Source organism: Pseudophryne corroboree, chromosome 12 (assembly GCF_028390025.1).
Source record: "Pseudophryne corroboree isolate aPseCor3 chromosome 12, aPseCor3.hap2, whole genome shotgun sequence".
In the NCBI taxonomy this organism is placed as follows: domain Eukaryota; kingdom Metazoa; phylum Chordata; class Amphibia; order Anura; family Myobatrachidae; genus Pseudophryne; species Pseudophryne corroboree.
Window position 1 is genome coordinate 2265999 of NC_086455.1, and position 25426 is coordinate 2291424.

The 25426-nt window shown below is 53.5% G+C and overlaps 1 protein-coding gene across 7 annotated transcripts in view; it reads right to left on the reverse strand.

Annotated features, from left to right (window-relative positions):
- ADAM15 (ADAM metallopeptidase domain 15) overlaps positions 1 to 25426 on the reverse strand; it is an 83596-nt gene that overhangs the window by 50327 nt on the left and 7843 nt on the right. For all 7 annotated transcript variants that reach the window (XM_063946639.1, XM_063946638.1, XM_063946636.1 and 4 more), the window contains exon 2: positions 14779 to 14876. In XM_063946639.1, coding sequence (XP_063802709.1) covers positions 14779 to 14876 — 98 coding nt within the window. The remainder of the gene's footprint in view (positions 1 to 14778; positions 14877 to 25426) is intronic.

Genomic DNA, 25426 nt, shown 5'->3' on the forward strand with positions numbered 1-25426 from the left:
CAGGGGCAGATACAGACCCCCTGTGCCTATTGCACCATACAGGGGCAGATACAGACACCCCCCCTGTGCCTATTACACCATACAAGGGCAGATACAGACCCCCCTGTGCCTATTGCACCATACAGGGGCAGATACAGACCCCCCCCTGTGCCTATTACACCATACAGGGGCAGATACAGACCCCCCCCCCTGTGCCTATTGCACCATACAGGGGCAGATACAGACCCCCCCCCTGTGCCTATTACACCATACAGGGGCAGATACAGATCCCCCCCCTGTGCCTATTGCACCATACAGGGGCAGATACAGACCCCCTGTGCCTATTGCACCATACAGGGGCAGATACAGACCCCCCCCCCCCCCCTGTGCCTATTACACCATACAGGGGCAGATACAGACCCCCCCCTGTGCTTATTGCACCATACAGGGGCAGATACAGACCCCCCCCCCCTGTGCCTAATACACCATACAGGGGCAGATACAGACCCCCCCCCCCTGTGCCTATTGCACCATACAGGGGCAGATACAGACCCCCCTGTGCCTATTACACCATACAGGGGCAGATACAGACCCCCCCCCCCCCTGTGCCTATTGCACCATACAGGGGCAGATACAGACCCCCCCCTGTGCCTATTACACCATACAGGGGCAGATACAGACCCCCCCCCTGTGCCTATTGCACCATACAGGGGCAGATACAGACCCCCCCCCTGTGCCTATTACACCATACAGGGGCAGATACAGATCCCCCCCTGTGCCTATTGCACCATACAGGGGCAGATACAGACCCCCTGTGCCTATTGCACCATACAGGGGCAGATACAGACACCCCCCCCCCCCTGTGCCTATTACACCATACAGGGGCAGATACAGACTCCCCCCCCCCTGTACCTATTACACCATACAGGGGCAGATACAGACCCCCCTGTGCCTATTGCACCATACAGGGGCAGATACAGACACCCCCCCTGTGCCTATTACACCATACAAGGGCAGATACAGACCCCCCTGTGCCTATTGCACCATACGGGGCAGATACAGACACCCCCCCCCTGTGCCTATTGCACCATACAGGGGCAGATACAGACCCCCCCCTGTGCCTATTACACCATACAGGGGCAGATACAGACCCCCCCCCCCCCCTGTGCCTATTACACCATACAGGGGCAGATACAGACCCCCTGTGCCTATTACACCATACAGGGGCAGATACAGACCCCCCTGTGCCTATTACACCATACAGGGGCAGATACAGACCCCCCCCCTGTGCCTATTACACCATCAGGGGCAGATACAGACCCCCTGTGCCTATTGCACCATACAGGGGCAGATACAGACCCCCCCCCCCCATGTGCCTATTACACCATACAGGGGCAGATACAGACTCCCCCCCCCTGTGCCTATTACACCATACAGGGGCAGATACAGACCCCCTGTGCCTATTGCACCATACAGGGGCAGATACAGACACCCCCCCTGTGCCTATTACACCATACAAGGGCAGATACAGACCCCCCTGTGCCTATTGCACCATACGGGGCAGATACAGACCCCCCCCCCTGTGCCTATTGCACCATACAGGGGCAGATACAGGCCCCCCCCCTGTGCCTATTACACCATACAGGGGCAGATACAGACCCCCCCCTGTGCCTATTACACCATACAGGGGCAGATACAGACCCCCTGCGCCTATTACACCATACAGGGGCAGATACAGACCCCCCTGTGCCTATTACACCGTACAGGGGCAGATACAGACCCCCCCCCCCCCTGTGCCTATTACACCATACAGGGGCAGATACAGGCCCCCCCCCCCCCCTGTGCCTATTACACCATACAGGGGCAGATACAGACCCCCCTGTGCCTATTACACCATACAGGGGCAGATACAGACCCCACCCCCCTCCCCTGTGCCTATTACACCATACAGGGGCAGATACAGACACCCCTGTGCCTATTGCACCATACAGGGGCAGATACAGACCCCCCACCCCCCCCCCCTGTGCCTATTACACCATACAGGGGCAGATACAGCCCCCCCCCCCCCCTGTGCCTATTACACCATACAGGGGCAGATACAGACCCCCCTGTGCCTATTACACCATACAGGGGCAGATACAGACCCCACCCCCCCTCCCCTGTGCCTATTACACCATACAGGGGCAGATACAGACACCCCTGTGCCTATTGCACCATACAGGGGCAGATACAGACCCCCCCCCCCTGTGCCTATTACACCATACAGGGGCAGATACAGACCCCCCCTGTGCCTATTACACCATACAGGGGCTGATACAGACCCCCCCCTGTGCCTATTGCACCATACAGGGGCAGATACAGACCCCCCCCCCTGTGCCTATTACTCCATACAGGGGCAGATATAACCCCCCCCCCCCTGTGCCTATTACACCATACAGGGGCAGATACATACCCCCTGTGCCTATTACACCATACAGGGGCAGATACAGACCCCCCCCCCTGTGCCTATTATACCATACAGGGGCAGATACAGACCCCCCCCCCTGTGCCTATTACACCATACAGGGGCAGATACAGACCCCCCCCCCCTGTGCCTATTACACCATACAGGGGCAGATACAGACCCCCCCCTGTGCCTATTACACCATACAGGGGCAGATACAGACCACCCTGTGCCTATTACACCATACAGGGGCAGATACAGACCCCCTGTGCCTATTACACCATACAGGGGCAGATACAGACCACCTTGTGCCTATTACACCATACAGGGGCAGATACAGACCCCCCCCCTGTGCCTATTGCACCATACAGGGGCAGATACAGACCCCCCCCCCCCCCTGTGCCTATTACACCATACAGGGGCAGATACAGACCCCCCCCTGTGCTTATTGCACCATACAGGGGCAGATACAGACCCCCCCCCTGTGCCTAATACACCATACAGGGGCAGATACAGACCCCCCCCCCTGTGCCTATTGCACCATACAGGGGCAGATACAGACCCCCTGTGCCTATTACACCATACAGGGGCAGATACAGACCCCCCCCCCCCTGTGCCTATTGCACCATACAGGGGCAGATACAGACCCCCCCCTGTGCCTATTACACCATACAGGGGCAGATACAGACCCCCCCCCCTGTGCCTATTGCACCATACAGGGGCAGATACAGACCCCCCCCCTGTGCCTATTACACCATACAGGGGCAGATACAGATCCCCCCCTGTGCCTATTGCACCATACAGGGGCAGATACAGACCCCCTGTGCCTATTGCACCATACAGGGGCAGATACAGACACCCCCCCCCCCCTGTGCCTATTACACCATACAGGGGCAGATACAGACTCCCCCCCCCCCTGTACCTATTACACCATACAGGGGCAGATACAGACCCCCTGTGCCTATTGCACCATACAGGGGCAGATACAGACACCCCCCCTGTGCCTATTACACCATACAAGGGCAGATACAGACCCCCCTGTGCCTATTGCACCATACGGGGCAGATACAGACACCCCCCCCTGTGCCTATTGCACCATACAGGGGCAGATACAGACCCCCCCCTGTGCCTATTACACCATACAGGGGCAGATACAGACCCCCCCCCCCTGTGCCTATTACACCATACAGGGGCAGATACAGACCCCCTGTGCCTATTACACCATACAGGGGCAGATACAGACCCCCCTGTGCCTATTACACCATACAGGGGCAGATACAGACCCCCCCCCCTGTGCCTATTACACCATACAGGGGCAGATACAGACCCCCTGTGCCTATTGCACCATACAGGGGCAGATACAGACCCCCCCCCCCCCATGTGCCTATTACACCATACAGGGGCAGATACAGACTCCCCCCCCTGTGCCTATTACACCATACAGGGGCAGATACAGACCCCCTGTGCCTATTGCACCATACAGGGGCAGATACAGACACCCCCCCTGTGCCTATTACACCATACAAGGGCAGATACAGACCCCCCTGTGCCTATTGCACCATACGGGGCAGATACAGACCCCCCCCCTGTGCCTATTGCACCATACAGGGGCAGATACAGCCCCCCCCTGTGCCTATTACACCATACAGGGGCAGATACAGACCCCCCCCTGTGCCTATTACACCATACAGGGGCAGATACAGACCCCCTGCGCCTATTACACCATACAGGGGCAGATACAGACCCCCCTGTGCCTATTACACCATACAGGGGCAGATACAGACCCCCCCCCCCCCCTGTGCCTATTACACCATACAGGGGCAGATACAGGCCCCCCCCCCTGTGCCTATTACACCATACAGGGGCAGATACAGACCCCCCTGTGCCTATTACACCATACAGGGGCAGATACAGACCCCACCCCCCTCCCCTGTGCCTATTACACCATACAGGGGCAGATACAGACACCCCTGTGCCTATTGCACCATACAGGGGCAGATACAGACCCCCCACCACCCCCCCTGTGCCTATTACACCATACAGGGGCAGATACAGGCCCCCCCCCCTGTGCCTATTACACCATACAGGGGCAGATACAGACCCCCCTGTGCCTATTACACCATACAGGGGCAGATACAGACCCCACCCCCCTCCCCTGTGCCTATTACACCATACAGGGGCAGATACAGACACCCCTGTGCCTATTGCACCATACAGGGGCAGATACAGACCCCCCCCCCCCTGTGCCTATTACACCATACAGGGGCAGATACAGACCCCCCCTGTGCCTATTACACCATACAGGGGCTGATACAGACCCCCCCCCTGTGCCTATTGCACCATACAGGGGCAGATACAGACCCCCCCCTGTGCCTATTACTCCATACAGGGGCAGATATAACCACCCCCCCCCCCCTGTGCCTATTACACCATACAGGGGCAGATACATACCCCCTGTGCCTATTACACCATACAGGGGCAGATACAGACCCCCCCCTGTGCCTATTATACCATACAGGGGCAGATACAGACCCCCCCCCCCCCCCCCCCCTGTGCCTATTACACCATACAGGGGCAGATACAGACCCCCCCCTGTGCCTATTACACCATACAGGGGCAGATACAGACCCCCCCCCTGTGCCTATTACACCATACAGGGGCAGATACAGACCACCCTGTGCCTATTACACCATACAGGGGCAGATACAGACCCCCTGTGCCTATTACACCATACAGGGGCAGATACAGACCACCTTGTGCCTATTACACCATACAGGGGCAGATACAACCCCCCCCCCCCCCCCCTGTGCCTATTACACCATACAGGGGCAGATACAGACCCCCCCCTGTGCCTATTACACCATACAGGGGCAGATACAGACCCCCCCCCTGTGCCTATTACACCATACAGGGGCAGATACAGACCCCCCCCTGTGCCTATTACACCGTACAGGGGCAGATACAGACCCCCCCCCCTGTGCCTATTACACCATACAGGGGCAGATACAGACCCCCTGTGCCTATTACACCATACAGGGGCAGATACAGACCCCCCCCCCCCCCCTGTGCCTATTGCACCATACAGGGGCAGATACAGACCCCCCCCCCCCCCGTGCCTATTACACCATACAGGGGCAGATACAGACCCCCCCCCCTGTGCCTATTGCACCATACAGGGGCAGATACAGACCCCCTGTGCCTATTGCACCATACAGGGGCAGATACAGCCCCCCTGTGCCTATTACACCATACAGGGGCAGATACAGACCCCCCCCCTCCTGTGCCTATTACACCATACAGGGGCAGATACAGACCCCCTGTGCCTATTGCACCATACAGGGGCAGATACAGACACCCCCCCCTGTGCCTATTACACCATACAGGGGCAGATACAGACTCCCCCCCCCCCCCCCCCCCTGTGCCTATTACACCATACAGGGGCAGATACAGACCCCCTGTGCCTATTGCACCATACAGGGGCAGATACAGACCCCCCCCTGTGCCTATTACACTATACAAGGGCAGATACAGACCCCCCTGTGCCTATTGCACCATACAGGGGCAGATACAGACCCCCCCCTGTGCCTATTGCACCATACAGGGGCAGATACAGACCCCCCCCCCCCTGTGCCTATTACACCATACAGGGGCAGATACAGACCCCCCCCCCTGTGCCTATTACACCATACAGGGGCAGATACAGACCCCCTGTGCCTATTACACCATGCAGGGGCAGATACAGACCCCCCTGTGCCTATTACACCATACAGGGGCAGATACAGACCCCCCCCCCCCCCCCCCCTGTGCCTATTACACCATACAGGGGCAGATACAGACCCCCCCCCCCTGTGCCGATTACACCATACAGGGGCAGATACAGACCCCCCTGTGCCTATTACACCATACAGGGGCAGATACAGACCCCACCCCCCTCCCCTGTGCCTATTATACCATACAGGGGCAGATACAGACACCCCTGTGCCTATTGCACCATACAGGGGCAGATACAGACCCCCCCCCCTGTGCCTATTACACCATACAGGGGCAGATACAGACCCCCCCTGTGCCTATTACACCATACAGGGGCTGATACAGACCCCCCCCCTGTGCACCATACAGGGGCAGATACAGACCCCCCCCCCCCCCCCCCCTGTGCCTATTACTCCTTACAGGGGCAGATACAAACCCCCCCCCCCCCCCTGTGCCTATTACACCATACAGGGGCAGATACATACCCCCTGTGCCTATTACACCATACAGGGGCAGATACAGACCCCCCCCCCCCCACTGTGCCTATTACACCATACAGGGGCAGATACAGACCCCCCCCCCTGTGCCTATTACACCATACAGGGGCAGATACAGACCCCCCCCTGTGCCTATTACACCATACAGGGGCAGATACAGACCCCCCCCTGTGCCTATTACACCATACAGGGGCAGATACAGACCCCCCCCTGTGCCTATTACACCATACAGGGGCAGATACAGACCACCCTGTGCCTATTACACCATACAGGGGCAGATACAGACCCCCTGTGCCTATTACACCATACAGGGGCAGATACAACCCCCCCCCTGTGCCTATTACACCATACAGGGGCAGATACAGACACCCCCCCCTGTGCCTACTACACCATACAGGGGCAGATACAGACCCCCCCTGTGCCTATTACACCATACAGGGGCAGAGACAGACCCCCCCCCCCTGTGCCTATTACACCATACAGGGGCAGATACAGACACCCCTGTGCCTATTACACCATAGAGGGGCAGATACAGACCCCCCCCCCCCCTGTGCCTATTACACCATTCAGGGGCAGATACAGACCCCCCCCCCCCCCCCTGTGCCTATTACACCATACAGGGGCAGATACAGACCCCCCCCCCCTGTGCCTATTACACCATACAGGGGCAGATACAGACCCCCCCCCCCTGTGCCTATTACACCATACAGGGGCAGATACAGACCCCCCTGTGCCTATTACACCATACACGGGCAGATACAGACACCCCTGTGCCTATTGCACCATACAGGGGCAGATACAGCCCCCCCCCCGTGCCTATTACACCATACAGGGGCAGATACAGCCCCCCCCCCGTGCCTATTACACCATACAGGGGCAGATACAAACCCCCCTGTGCCTATTACACCATACTGGGGCTGATACAGACCCCCTCCCTGTGCCTATTGCACCATACAGGGGCAGATACAGACCCCCCCCCCCCCCTGTGCCTATTACACCATACAGGGGCAGATACAACCCCCCCCCCCCTGTGCCTATTACACCATACAGGGGCAGATACAGACCCCCTGTGCCTATTACACCATACAGGGGCAGATACAGACCCCCCCCTGTGCCTATTACACCATACAGGGGCAGATACAGACCCCCCTCCCCCTGTGCCTATTACACCACACAGGGGCAGATACAGACCCCCCTGTGCCTATTACACCATACAGGGGCAGATACAGACCCCCCCCCCTCCTGTGCCTATTACACCATACAGGGGCAGATACAAACCCCCCCCCCTGTGCCTATTACACCATACAGGGGCAGATACAGACACCCCCCCCTGTGCCTATTACACCATACAGGGGCAGATACAGACCCCCCCTCCCCCTGTGCCTATTACACCACACAGGGGCAGATACAGACCCCCCCTGTGCCTATTACACCATACAGGGGCAGATACAGACCCCCCCCCCTGTGCCTATTACACCATACAGGGGCAGATACAGACCACCCTGTGCCTATTACACCATACGGGGGCAGATACAACCCCCCCCCCCCTGTGCCTATTACACCATACAGGGGCAGATACAGACCCCCCCCCCCTGTGCCTATTACACCATACAGGGGCAGATACAGACCCCCTGTGCCTATTACACCATACAGGGGCAGATACAGACCCCCCCCCCCTGTGCCTATTACACCATACAGGGTCAGATACAGACCCCCCCTCCCCCGTGCCTATTACACCACACAGGGGCAGATACAGACCCCCCTGTGCCTATTACACCATACAGGGGCAGATACAGCCCCCCCCCCCCCCCCTGTGCCTATTACACCATACAGGGGCAGATACAGACCACCCTGTGCCTATTACACCATACGGGGGCAGATACAAACACCCCCCCCCCCCCCTGTGCCTATTACACCATACAGGGGCAGATACAGACCCCCCCCCCCCCCTGTGCCTATTACACCATACAGGGGCAGATACAGACCCCCCCCCCCCCTGTGCCTATTACACCATACAGGGGCAGATACAGACCCCCCCCCCCCCCCCCCCTGTGCCTATTACACCATACAGGGGCAGATACAGACCCCCCTGTGCCTATTACACCATACAGGGGCTGATACAGACCCCCTCCCTGTGCCTATTGCACCATACAGGGGCAGATACAGACCCGACCCCCCCCCCTGTGCCTATTACACCATACAGGGGCAGATACAGGCCCCCCTGTGCCTATTACACCATACAGGGGCAGATACAGACCCCCCCCTGTGCCTATTACACCATACAGGGGCAGATACAGACCCCCCCCCTCCCCCTGTGCCTATTACACCACACAGGGGCAGATACAGACCCCCCTGTGCCTATTACACCATACAGGGGCAGATACAGACCCCCCCCCCCGTGCCTACTACACCATGCAGGGGCAGATACAGACCACCCTGTGCCTATTACACCATACAGGGGCAGATACAACCCCCCCCCCCCCGTGCCTATTACACCATACAGGGGCAGATACAGACACTCCCCCCCTGTGCCTATTACACCATACAGGGGCAGATACAGACCCCCCCCCCCCTGTGCCTATTACACCATACAGGGGCAGATACAGACCCCCCCCCCCCCTGTGCCTATTACACCATACAGGGGCAGATACAGACCCCCCCCCCCCCTGTGCCTATTACACCATACAGGGGCAGATACAGACCCCCCCCCCTGTGCCTATTACACCATACAGGGGCAGATACAGACCCCCCCCCCCCTGTGCCTATTACACCATACAGGGGCAGATACAGACACCCCCCCCCCCCCCCTTGTGCCTATTGCACCATACAGGGGCAGATACAGACACCCCTGTGCCCATGACTCCCTGCAGAGATGGTACAGGAGATGGGAGGACAGACTCCCCGCGGAGGCAGCAGTACAGGAGATGGGAGGACAGACTCCCTGCGGAGGCAGCAGTACAGGAGATGGGAGGACAGACTCCCTGCGGAGGCAGCAGTACAGGAGATGGGAGGACAGACTCCCTGCGGAGGCAGCAGTACAGGAGATGGGAGGACAGACTCCCTGCGGAGGCAGCAGTACAGGAGATGGGAGGACAGACTCCCTGCGGAGGCAGCAGTACAGGAGATGGGAGGACAGACTCCCTGCGGAGGCAGCAGTACAGGAGATGGGAGGACAGACTCCCTGCGGAGGCAGCAGTACAGGAGAGGGGAGGACAGACTCCCTGCGGAGGCAGCAGTACAAGAGAGGGGAGGACAGACTCCCTGCGGAGGCAGCAGTACAGGAGATGGGAGGACAGACTCCCTGCGGAGGCAGCAGTACAGGAGATGGGAGGACAGACTCCCTGCGGAGGCAGCAGTGCAGGAGATGGGAGGACAGACTCCTTGCGGAGGCAGCAGTACAGGAGATGGGAGGACAGACTCCCTGCGGAGGCAGCAGTGCAGGAGATGGGAGGACAGACTCCCTGCGGAGGCAGCAGTACAGGAGATGGGAGGACAGACTCCCTGCGGAGGCAGCAGTACAGGAGAGGGGAGGGGCAGACTCCCTGCGGAGGCAGCAGTACAGGAGATGGGAGGGCAGACTCCCTGCGGAGGCAGCAGTACAGGAGAGGGGAGGACACACTCCCTGCGGAGGCAGCAGTACAGGAGAGGGGAGGGCAGACTCCCTGCGGAGGCAGCAGTACAGGAGAGGGGAGGGCAGACTCCCTGCGGAGGCAGCAGTACAGGAGAGGGGAGGACAGACTCCCTGCGGAGGCAGCAGTACAGGAGAGGGGAGGACAGACTCCCTGCGGAGGCAGCAGTACAGGAGATGGGAGGGCAGACTCCCTGCGGAGGCAGCAGTACAGGAGAGGGGAGGACAGACTCCCTGCGGAGGCAGCAGTACAGGACATGGGAGGACAGACTCCCTGCGGAGGCAGCAGTACAGGACATGGGAGGACAGACTCCCTGCGGAGGCAGCAGTACAGGAGACGGGAGGACAGACTCCCTGCGGAGGCAGCAGTACAGGAGATGGGAGGACAGACTCCCTGCGGAGGCAGCAGTGCAGGACATGGGAGGACAGACTCCCTGCGGAGGCAGCAGTACAGGAGATGGGAGGACAGACTCCCCGCGGAGGCAGCAGTACAGGAGAGGGGAGGACAGACTCCCTGCGGAGGCAGCAGTACAGGACATGGGAGGACAGACTCCCTGCGGAGGCAGCAGTACAGGACATGGGAGGACAGACTCCCTGCGGAGGCAGCAGTGCAGGACATGGGAGAACAGACTCCCTGCGGAGGCAGTACATTGGCTTTTCGGTGATATTAGTTATACCCATATACTGGTTCTAACATATTAAATAATCACCCGTTTACAATACTGGACCACTCAGAATGAATTAGCAAATAATTAGTACACACTGCAGTAGGTGGTCTGGGCAGGGGGACAGGAAGGAAAAGGACGCAGCAGGACAGGCATAAAAATTCCTCTCACCCTCCCCTTCCCCTTACGACCTTTACATCTTTTAATAGAGCCTTTAATCACAGCGAAAATGCCTCAACATCCCAAAGTCACTTCCACATAGGAGTAAGGAGGAAACAAGCAGATCCTGAGGTGCAGTATATGTATATACAGCATTAACCCCATGTGTACAAAGCAAAACTTTACAGAGCGCAGGACACGTGAAGAGGAGACCTGTGAGGGGTATATAGCGCTGGACACGTGAAGAAGAGACCTGTGAGTGGTATATAGTGCAGGACACGTGAAGAAGAGACCTGTGAGGGGTATATAGTGCAGGACACATGAAGAAGAGACCTGTGAGGGGTATATAGTGCAGGACACATGAAGAAGAGACCTGTGAGGGGTATATAGTGCAGGACACATGAAGAAGAGACCTGTGAGGGGTATATAGTGCAGGACACATGAAGAAGAGACCTGTGAGGGGTATATAGCGCTGGACACGTGAAGAAGAGACCTGTGAGGGGTATATAGTGCAGGACACATGAAGAAGAGACCTGTGAGGGGTATATAGCGCTGGACACGTGAAGAAGAGACCTGTGAGGGGTATATAGTGCTGGACACATGAAGAAGAGACCTGTGAGGTATATATAGTGCAGGACACATGAAGAGACCTGTGAGGGGTATATAGTGCAGGACACATGAAGAAGAGACCTGTGAGGGGTATATAGTGCAGGACACATGAAGAAGAGACCTGTGAGGGGTATATAGTGCAGGACACATGAAGAAGAGACCTGTGAGGGGTATATAGTGCAGGACACATGAAGAAGAGACCTGTGAGGGGTATATAGCGCTGGACACGTGAAGAAGAGACCTGTGAGGGGTATATAGTGCAGGACACGTGAAGAAGAGACCTGTGAGGTATATATAGTGCAGGACACATGAAGAAGAGACCTGGGAGGGGTGTATAGTGCAGGACACATGAAGAAGAGACCTGTGACGGGTATATAGTGCAGGACACGTGAAGAAGAGACCTGTGAGGGGTATATAGTGCTGGACACATGAAGAGGAGACCTGGGAGGGGTGTATAGTGCTGGACACATGAAGAAGAGACCTGGGAGGGGTGTATACTGCTGGACACATGAAGAGGAGACCTGTGAGGGGTATATAGTGCTGGACACATGAAGAAGAGACCTGTGAGGGGTATATAGTGCTGGACACATGAAGAAGAGACCTGTGAGGGGTATATAGTGCTAGACACATGAAGAAGAGACCTGTGAGGGGTATATAGTGCTAGACACATGAAGAAGAGACCTGTAAGGGGTATATAGTGCTGGACACATGAAGAAGAGACCTGTGAGGGGTATATAGTGCTGGACACATGAAGAGGAGACCTGTGAGGGGTATATAGTGCTGGACACATGAAGAGGAGAACTGTGAGGGGTATATAGCGCTGGGCACATGAAGAAGAGACCTGTGAAGGGTATATAGTGCAGGACACATGGAGAAGAGACCTCTGATGGGTATATAGTGCAGGACACATGGAGAAGAGACCTGTGAGGGGTATATAGTGCAGGACACATGGAGAAGAGACCTGTGATGGGTATATAGTGCAGGACACATGAAGAAGAGACCTGTGAGGGGTATATAGTGCTGGACACATGAAGAAGAGACCTGTGAGGGGTATATAGCGCAGGACACATGAAAAAGAGACCTGTGAGGGGTATATAGCGCTGGACACATGAAGAAGAGACCTGTGAGGGGTATATAGTGCAGGACACATGAAGAAGTGACCTGTGAGGGGTATATAGTGCTGGACACATGAAGGAGAGACCTATGATGGGTATATAGCGCTGGACACATGAAGGAGAGACCTGTGAGGGGTATATAGCGCTGGAGACATGAAGGAGAGACCTGTGAGGGGTATATAGTGCAGGACACATGAGGAAGAGACCTGTGAGGGGTATATAGTGCTGGGCACATGAAGAAGAGACCTGTGAGAGGTATATAGTGCAGGACACATGAGGAAGAGACCTGTGAGGGGCATATAGTGCAGGACACATGAAGAAGAGACTTGTGAGGGGTATATAGCGCTGGACACATGAAGGAGAGACCTGGGAGGGGTATATAGCGCAGGATACATGAAGAAGAGACCTGTGAGGGGTATATAGCGCTGGACACATGAAGAAGAGACCTGTGAGGGGTATATAGTGCTGGACACATGAAGAAGAGACCTGTGAGGGGTATATAGTGCTGGACACATGAAGGAGAGACCTGTGAGGGGTATATAGCGCAGGACACATGAAGGAGAGACCTGTGAGGGGTATATAGCGCAGGACACATGTAGAAGATACTTGTGAGGGGTATATAGCGCTGGACACATGAAGGAGAGACCTGTATGACTTTGGGGTGTATGCTGGAAATGATACGGCGGGAGGGGAAACAATCTGGGTGTGTAAGTTACACTCAGAGAGCCCCATAGTAAGCAGCTGGAGGACACATTAAACATGAAGTATAAGTGAGGGTGGGGGCAGAGTCATTGTTCCAGGGTGCAGGAGGAAGGAACCCCTCCCTGTGAGGTCAGGCAACGCTGACATGTCTATAAAGCCCCTGATCGCTGCGAGAGGAAGTGTCTCACTCCTTCCAGGGCCACGCAACAAGAATGCCAGAGAGGCGGAAGCGTGAGGGTGATGTAATGCCTGGCACTGTGCACACCTGTCCCCTGCACCTGTGCCGTGTATTACCTGGGCACAAAGCGGCATTACACTCCCTGCTACTGGTGATTTCACCCCTCCCTGACATTATACCTCAGCTGACAGGTGTGTGTGACTGGCAGGAGCTGGGCCTGCAGCGGCCCTGTGTACAGTCCTGGGGTCCTAGTACAGAGAGACGCCGGGACTGGCAGGAGCTGGGCCTGCAGCGGCCCTGTGTACAGTCCTGGGGTCCTAGTACAGAGAGACGCCGGGACTGGCAGGAGCTGGGCCTGCAGCGGCCCTGTGTACAGCCCTGGGGTCCTAGTACAGAGAGACTCCGGGACTGGCAGGAGCTGGGCCTGCAGCGGCCCTGTGTACAGTCCTGGGGTCCTAGTACAGAGAGATGCCGGGACTGGCAGGAGCTGGGCCTGCAGCGGCCCTGTGTACAGCCCTGGGGTCCTAGTACAGAGAGACGCCGGGACTGGCAGGAGCTGGGCCTGCAGCGGCCCTGTGTACAGTCCTGGGGTCCTAGTACACAGAGCCATTGGCACACAGAGCAGGAGTTCACACGGCGCAGGGTGCATGCCGCAGGATGGCGCAGAGGACGGCACACATGGCGCAGAGGACGGCAGATACAACTCTGCCTGTCATAAAATTCCTCTTTGTCCAAAATATTATTAGTCAGTTACCTTATTTATCTCGGGAATTGCGCAGACGCAGCGCCCGCCTCCATGATTACTACGAGCGTTCATAGCCATAAACAAGCAAGATTTTGATGAAAACCATAAATGCATTATTCCCTGACAGGTGACTGCCCCCCCCCCCCCCCCGCGATGGGCCGTCCTCTCGCCCACCCTGCCGCACATCTCAAACCACCCTGCCGCACATCTCTGCCCACCCTGCCGCACATCTCCGCCCACAGCAGCTGACTGCACGCATAAGGCGTCTAGTATGGCAGGTGGGGAGGGGCACATGCCAGGGTCCGTACCTGAACTGCTTCCTCCAGGGTGAGTCTGTGTCCGTCACGCCTCAGCTCCGGATACACGGCCCAGAACCGTGCCTGCCCGACAACAGGAGGATCCGTATCTGCAAATAATGATAATATTATATATATATACTGTATCTACCATGTGTTACCAGCGGGTATATGTACTAAAGTGCCAGTTTACAGAAGTGGGGAGGTTTCCCATAACATCCAATCAGATTCTAGTTATCATTTATCTAGCAGTGTAGAAGATAATAGCAAGCTTGTGATTGGTTGCTATAGGAAACCTCTCGGCTTCTATATCCCACGCCTTGGTGTATATACCCCCAGGTCTCCAGTTACTATGGCGCATCACAGACTGTATGGACAGCACACGCCAACCTCTGACCTCTGTCGCTGTCCTCCCGACTTCTCCATATTTACACAGGGACTTCCGTGCTGATCTGGGAGAACTTACAAGAACGCTGAAACTCTGGCCAACAGGTTTCCTGCCTGGTTACTTCCTGACGCCTGCCTCGTACACTGGCCATCAAGAGGTTAACATTCCCGAATGAGAGCATAATTACACAGGGCGTCTCGTCTCCCCCCCTCCTTATTCTCAGCCACATCTGGAGGCTGTGAGGGGCAGAGGGCCAAGTCAGGACGAGGTGTCCCACCCTTTGTCCATCCCATGGAGACATTCCCAGATGCTGAGACACTTCTTCCTCCTTGAACCTTGGAGCAGCCTCCAGTCAGCGCCCATTCCTTACCACCCTCCCTGGCCCGTGTGTCCTGGTCCAGCGTTCCTGGCTCTCAAAGCGTCAGCATGGGGCCGGCATCTCCCTTCCATGTTCCCAGAGGACCAGTACGTCATCTTCAGCCAGCGAAACCTGTTCTATTACCCAATGAAGTTACCCCAAGGTTCACGCAGTGACCCCCCCCCCCCCCCCGAGGCTCCATCCTGTGCCGACGCAGGAAGTATCTGCTGTCCGTAAACGCAGCAACGCAATATCTATCAGCATGTGCCGACAGACCTCCCGGTCCACCACAGTCCAGATAAGCCGCTACACCAGAGCCATGACCCTATGCAGCGAACGAATACGCCAGTATGCCGCGGAAACCCTGAGATCGCATAGTTGTGTGATGTCACAGTGACGCGGGGGCGAGTTGGTGCTGAGCTTACACTGGCACATCACGGGCATAGCAAGCGACTAATCGACGCCAATGGCGCAGGTGAAATCGGACAGCCAGCACCTGCACACCAGGCCACCGGGAAGCGCTGGATCTTTGTTTGCAGCCCTATAGGGGCGCGTATTACAATACGTGATCTCGGGGTTACCGTGACATTGACACGCACTAGAGCGGGGGCGTGGCCACCTGCTGACCTCTGTGGAGGCGATACAATTATCTGCCACGGCCGCGGGGTGCAGGTGGGAGGTTGGGGTACTGTAACTCAGCCGTATAACACCAAGAAATGAATTCCCACCTGTTCCACCAGCACAATATACCCCACCCATGCACATTATAATCAGCCAGTCCAGGGCTATTCTGCCATCTACTGGTCATGACGTGTAACTGAAGGGGGCAAATGAGCTGTTCCTGCTGTACTGTCACACTGTATGCACCCCTAGGAATTCATCTCACACATATATCCTAATGTTTCTGTGGTCTCACCCCTGGCCTGTCACCCATAGCGCTACACTCTGCCTGAGACATGACAACTCGCACGCACCATTACACTATAGTACATGACACTGACACACACAGCACGCATTTCACCTATAGTATCAGACACCTGTAACTTACACTACAGCATCCAGTCACTCAGCACCTGACACTCACACACAGCACGCATTTCACCTATAGTATCCGCCACCTGTAACTTACACTACAGCATCCAGTCACTCAGCACCTGACACTAACACACAGCACGCATTTCACCTATAGTATCCGCCACCTGTAACTTACACTACAGCATCCAGTCACTCAGCACCTGACACTCACACACACCACGCATTTCACCTATAGTATCCGCCACCTGTAACCTACACTACAGCATCCAGTCACTCAGCACCTGACACTAACACACAGCACGCATTTCACCTATAGTATCAGACACCTGTAACTTACACTACAGCATCCAGTCACTCAGCACCTGACACTCACACACAGCACGCATTTCACCTATAGTATCCGCCACCTGTAACCTACACTACAGCATCCAGTCACTCAGTACCTGACACACACAAAGCACGCATTTCACCTATAGTATCCGACACCTGTAACTTAAACTACAGCATCCAGTCACTCAGCACCTGACACTCAAACACAGCACGCATTTCACCTATAGTATCAGACACCTGTAACCTACACTTCAGCATCCAGTCACTCAGCACCTGACACTCACACACAGCACGCATTTCACCTATAGTATCAGACACCTGTAACCTACACTACAGCATCCAGTCACTCAGCACCTGACACTCACACACACCACGCATTTCACCTATAGTATCCGACACCTGTAACTTAAACTACAGCATCCAGTCACTCAGCACCTGACACTCACACACAGCACGCATTTCACCTATAGTATCAGACACCTGTAACTTACACTACAGCATCCAGTCACTCAGCACCTGACACTCACACACAGCACGCATTTCACCTATAGTATCAGACACCTGTAACTTACACTACAGCATCCAGTCACTCAGCACCTGACACTCACAGCACGCATTTCACCTATAGTATCTGCCACCTGTAACTTACACTACAGCATCCAGTCACTCAGCACCTGACACACACACAGCACGCATTTCACCTATAGTATCCGACACCTGTAACTTACACTACAGCATCCAGTCACTCAGCACCTGACACTCACACACAGCACGCATTTCACCTATAGTATCCGCCACCTGTAACTTACACTACAACATCCAGTCACTCAGCACCTGACACACACACAGCACGCATTTCACCTATAGTATCCGACACCTGTAACTTACACTACAGCATCCAGTCACTCAGCACCTGACACACACACAGCACGCATTTCACCTATAGTATCCGACACCTGTAACTTACACTACAGCATCCATTCACTCACCACCTGACACTCACACACACCACGCATTTCACCTATAGTATCAGACACCTGTAACTTACACTACAGCATCCAGTCACTCAGCACCTGACACTCACACACAGCACGCATTTCACCTATAGTATCCGACACCTGTAACCTACACTACAGTATCCAGTCACTCAGTACCTGACACACACACCACGCATTTCACCTATAGTATCCGCCACCTGTAACTTACACTACAGCAGCCAGTCACTCAGCACCTGACACTCACACACAGCACGCATTTCACCTATAGTATCCGACACTTGTAACTTACACTACAGCATCCAGTCACTCAGCACCTGACACTAACACACACCACGCATTTCACCTATAGTATCCGACACCTGTAACTTACACTACAGCATCCAGTCACTCAGCACCTGACACTCACACACCACGCATTTCACCTATAGTATCCGCCACCTGTAACTTACACTACAGCATCCAGTCACTCAATACCTGACACACACACAGCACGCATAGTATCCGACACCTGTAACTTACACTACAGCATCCAGTCACTCAGCACCTGACACTCACACACACCACGCATTTCACCTATAGTATCCGCCACCTGTAACTTACACTACAGCATCCAGTCACTCAGCACCTGACACTAACACACAGCACGCATTTCACCTATAGTATCCGCCACCTGTAACTTACACTACAGCATCCAGTCACTCAGCACCTGACACTAACACACACCACGCATTTCACCTATAGTATCCGCCACCTGTAACTTACACTACAGCATCCAGTCACTCAGTACCTGACACTAACACACAGCACGCATTTCACCTATAGTATCAGACACCTGTAACTTACACTACAGCATCCAGTCACTCAGCACCTGACACTAACACACACCACCCATTTCACCTATAGTATCCGCCACCTGTAACTTACACTACAGCATCCAGTCACTCAATACCTGACACACACACAGCACGCATTTCACCTATAGTATCAGACACCTGTAACTTACACTACAGCATCCAGTCACTCAGTACCTGACACTAACACACAGCACGCATTTCACCTATAGTATCAGACACCTGTAACTTACACTACAGCATCCAGTCACTCAGCACCTGACACTCACACACACACCACCCATTTCACCTATAGTATCCGCCACCTGTAACTTACACTACAGCATCCAGTCACTCAATACCTGACACACACACAGCACGCATTTCACCTATAGTATCAGACACCTGTAACTTACACTACAGCATCCAGTCACTCAGCACCTGACACTAACACACAGCACGCATTTCACCTATAGTATCCGCCACCTGTAACTTACACTACAGCATCCAGTCACTCAATACCTGACACACACACAGCACGCATTTCACCTATAGTATCCGCCACCTGTAACTTACACTACAGCATCCAGTCACTCAGCACCTGACACTCACACACACCACGCATTTCACCTATAGTATCCGCCACCTGTAACTTACACTACAGCATCCAGTCACTCAGCACCTGACACTAACACACAGCACGCATTTCACCTATAGTATCCGCCACCTGTAACTTACACTACAGCATCCAGTCACTCAGCACCTGACACTAACACACACCACGCATTTCACCTATAGTATCCGCCACCTGTAACTTACACTACAGCATCCAGTCACTCAGTACCTGACACTAACACACAGCACGCATTTCACCTATAGTATCAGACACCTGTAACTTACACTACAGCATCCAGTCACTCAGCACCTGACACTAACACACAGCACGCATTTCACCTATAGTTTCCGCCACCTGTAACTTACACTACAGCATCCAGTCACTCAGCACCTGACACTAACACACAGCACGCATTTCACCTATAGTATCTGCCACCTGTAACTTACACTACAGCATCCAGTCACTCAGCACCTGACACTAACACACAGCACGCATTTCACCTATAGTATCCGCCACCTGTAACTTACACTACAGCATCCAGTCACTCAGTACCTGACACTAACACACAGCACGCATTTCACCTATAGTATCAGACACCTGTAACTTACACTACAGCATCCAGTCACTCAGCACCTGACACTAACACACAGCACGCATTTCACCTATAGTTTCCGCCACCTGTAACTTACACTACAGCATCCAGTCACTCAGCACCTGACACTAACACACAGCACGCATTTCACCTATAGTATCAGACACCTGTAACTTACACTACAGCATCCAGTCACTCAGCACCTGACACTAACACACAGCACGCATTTCACCTATAGTATCTGCCACCTGTAACTTACACTACAGCATCCAGTCACTCAGCACCTGACACTAACACACAGCACGCATTTCACCTATAGTATCCGCCACCTGTAACTTACACTACAGCATCCAGTCACTCAGTACCTGACACACCACGCATTTCACCTATAGTATCCGACACCTGTAACCTACACTACAGCATCCAGTCACTCGGTACCTGACACACACACAGCACGCATTTCACCTATAGTATCCGACACCTGTAACTTAAACTACAGCATCCAGTCACTCAGCACCTGACACTCACACACAGCACGCATTTCACCTATAGTATCCGCCACCTGTAACTTACACTACAGCATCCAGTCACTCAGCACCTGACACTCACACACACCACGCATTTCACCTATAGTATCAGACACCTGTAACTTACACTACAGCATCCAGTCACTCAGCACCTGACACTAACACACAGCACGCATTTCACCTATAGTATCAGACACCTGTAACTTACACTACAGCATCCAGTCACTCAGCACCTGACACTCACACACAGCACGCATTTTACCTATAGTATCCGACACCTGTAACCTACACTACAGCATCCAGTCACTCAGTACCTGACACTCACACACACACACCACGCATTTCACCTATAGTATCCGCCACCTGTAACTTACACTACAGCATCCAGTCACTCAGCACCTGACACTCACACACAGCACGCATTTCACCTATAGTATCCGACACCTGTAACTTACACTACAGCATCCAGTCACTCAGCACCTGACACTAACACACACCACGCATTTCACCTATAGTATCCGCCACCTGTAACTTACACTACAGCATCCAGTCACTCAGCACCTGACACTAACACACAGCACGCATTTCACCTATAGTATCCGCCACCTGTAACTTACACTACAGCATCCAGTCACTCAGCACCTGACACTAACACACACCACGCATTTCACCTATAGTATCCGCCACCTGTAACTTACACTACAGCATCCAGTCACTCAATACCTGACACACACACAGCACGCATTTCACCTATAGTATCCGACACCTGTAACTTACACTACAGCATCCAGTCACTCAGCACCTGACACACACACACCACGCATTTCACCTATAGTATCCGCCACCTGTAACTTACACTACAGCATCCAGTCACTCAATACCTGACACACACACAGCACGCATTTCACCTATAGTATCCGACACCTGTAACTTACACTACAGCATCCAGTCACTCAGCACCTGACACTCACACACCACGCATTTCACCTATAGTATCCGCCACCTGTAACTTACACTACAGCATCCAGTCACTCAATACCTGACACACACAGCACGCATTTCACCTATAGTATCCGCCACCTGTAACTTACACTACAGCATCCAGTCACTCAGCACCCGACACTCACACACACCACGCATTTCACCTATAGTATCCGCCACCTGTAACTTACACTACAGCATCCAGTCACTCAGCACCTGACACTAACACACAGCACGCATTTCACCTATAGTATCAGGCACCTGTAACTTACACTACAGCATCCAGTCACTCAGCACCTGACACTAACACACAGCACGCATTTCACCTATAGTATCCGCCACCTGTAACTTACACTACAGCATCCAGTCACTCAGCACCTGACACTAACACACAGCACGCATTTCACCTATAGTATCAGACACCTGTAACTTACACTACAGCATCCAGTCACTCAGCACCTGACACTAACACACAGCACGCATTTCACCTATAGTATCAGGCACCTGTAACTTACACTACAGCATCCAGTCACTCAGCACCTGACACTAACACACAGCACGCATTTCACCTATAGTATCCGCCACCTGTAACTTACACTACAGCATCCAGTCACTCAGCACCTGACACTAACACACAGCACGCATTTCACCTATAGTATCCGACACCTGTAACCTACACTACAGCATCCAGTCACTCAGTACCTGACACACACCACGCATTTCACCTATAGTATCCGACACCTGTAACCTACACTACAGCATCCAGTCACTCAGTACCTGACACACACACAGCACGCATTTCACCTATAGTATCCGACACCTGTAACTTACACTACAGCATCCAGTCACTCAGCACCTGACACTCACACACAGCACGCATTTCACCTATAGTATCCGCCACCTGTAACTTACACTACAGCATCCAGTCACTCAGCACCTGACACTAACACACAGCACGCATTTCACCTATATTATCCGCCACCTGTAACTTACACTACAGCATCCAGTCACTCAGCACCTGACACTAACACACACCACGCATTTCACCTATAGTATCCGCCACCTGTAACTTACACTACAGCATCCAGTCACTCAGTACCTGACACTAACACACAGCACGCATTTCACCTATAGTATCAGACACCTGTAACTTACACTACAGCATCCAGTCACTCAGCACCTGACACTAACACACAGCACGCATTTCACCTATAGTATCCGCCACCTGTAACTTACACTACAGCATCCAGTCACTCAGCACCTGACACTAACACACAGCACGCATTTCACCTATAGTATCCGCCACCTGTAACCTACACTACAGCATCCAGTCACTCAGTACCTGACACACCACGCATTTCACCTATAGTATCCGACACCTGTAACTTACACTACAGCATCCAGTCACTCAGCACCTGACACTAACACACAGCACGCATTTCACCTATAGTATCAGACACCTGTAACTTACACTACAGCATCCAGTCACTCAGCACCTGACACTCACACACAGCACGCATTTCACCTATAGTATCCGACAGCTGTAACCTACACTACAGCATCCAGTCACTCAGTACCTGACACACACCACGCATTTCACCTATAGTATCCGACACCTGTAACCTACACTACAGCATCCAGTCACTCAGTACCTGACACACACACTGCACGCATTTCACCTATAGTATCCGACACCTGTAACTTAAACTACAGCATCCAGTCACTCAGCACCTGACACTCACACACAGCACGCATTTCACCTATAGTATCCGCCACCTGTAACTTACACTACAGCATCGTCACTCAGCACCTGACGCACACAGCATGCATTTCACCTATAGTATCTGCCACCTATAACCTACACTACAGCATCCAGTCACTCGGTACCTGACACACACAGCACGCATTTCACCTATAGTATCTGCCAACTGTAACCTACACTACAGCATCCAGTCACTCAGCACCTGACACTCACACACAGCACGCATTTCACCTATAGTATCCGCCACCTGTAACCTACACTACAGCATCCAGTCACTCAGCACCTGACACACACACCACGCATTTCACCTATAGTATCCGCCACCTGTAACTTACACTACAGCATCAGTCACTCAGCACCTGACACTCACACACAGCACGCATTTCACCTATAGTATCTGCCACCTGTAACCTACACTACAGCATCCAGTCACTCAGTACCTGACACTAACACAGCACGCATTTCACCTATAGTATCCGCCACCTGTAACCTACACTACAGCATCCAGTCACTCAGCACCTGACACTCACACCACGCATTTCACCTATAGTATCCGACACCTGTAACCTACACTACAGCATCCAGTCACTCTGCACCTGACACACACACAGCACGCATTTCACCTATAGTATCCGCCACCTGTAACTTACACTACAGCATCCAGTCACTCAGCACCTGACACTCACACCACGCATTTCACCTATAGTATCCGCCATCTGAAACCTACACTACAGCATTCAGTACCTGACACACTGCACGCATTTCACCTATAGTATCTGCCACCTGTAAGCTACACTACAGCATCCAGTCACACAGTACCTGACACTAACACACAGCACGCATTTCACCTATAGTATCCGCCACCTCTAACCTACACTACAGTATCTAGTCACTCAGTACCTGACACTCACAGCACGCATTTTACCTATAGTATCCGCCACCTGTAACTTACACTACAGCATCCAGTCACTCAGCACCTGACGCACACAGCATGCATTTCACCTATAGTATCTGCCACCTATAACCTACACTACAGCATCCAGTCACTCGGTACCTGACACACACACAGCACGCATTTCACCTATAGTATCTGCCACCTGTAACCTACACTACAGCATCCAGTCACTCAGCACCTGACACTCACACACAGCACGCATTTCACCTATAGTATCCGCCACCTGTAACCTACACTACAGCATCCAGTCACTCAGCACCTGACACACACAGCACGCATTTCACCTACAGAACCTGCCACCGGTAAGCTACACTACAGCACTCAGTACCTGACACAAAGCACGCATTTCACCTATAGTATCTGCCACCTGTAACCTACACTACAGCATCCAGTCACTCGGTACCTGACACACACACAGCACGCATTTCACCTACAGAACCTGCCACCGGTAAGCAACACTACAGCACTCACTACCTGACACACAGCACGCATTTCACCTATAGTATCTGCCACCAGTAAGCTACACTACAGCATCCAGTCACTCGGTACCTGACACTCAGTCTGTCACACACTCATCTATAGAAACATAGAATGTGACGGCAGATAAGAACCACTTGGTCCATCTACTCTGCCTTTTTATCCTTTAGGTAATCGCAACCCTTTTTGAACCTTAATTCTTTGTAAGGATATTCATATGTCTACCCCATGCATGTTTACATTGCTCTACAGTCTTAGCCTCTACCACCTCTGATGGGAGGCTATTCCACATATCCACTACCCTTTCTGTGAAGTAATTTTTTCTTAAAATTTCCTCTGAACCTCCCCCCCTCCAGTCTCAGTGTATGTCCTCGAGTACTAATACTTCTTTTCCTTTGAAGAATGTTTCCCTCCTGAACTTTGTTAAGACCCTTGATATATTTGAAAGTTTCTATCATGTCTCCCCTTTCCCTTCTCTCCTCCAAACTATACCATTACTCACTATCACACTCATACACACTCAGCCTGCACATGGTTGCCTATAGAATTATGCTCACACTCAGTCTATCACTTTTAGTAATACATCCTGTCACCTGCAACAATGCTCCCCGTGTCACACACACTCAACCTGTCACCTGCAACAATGCTCCCCGTGTCACACACACTCAACCTGTCACCTCCAACACTGCTCCCCGTGTCACACACACTCAACCTGTCACCTGCAACAATGCTCCCTGTGTCACACACTCAACCTATCACCTGCAACACTGCTCCCCCTGTCACACACACTCAACCTGTCACCTGCAACAAT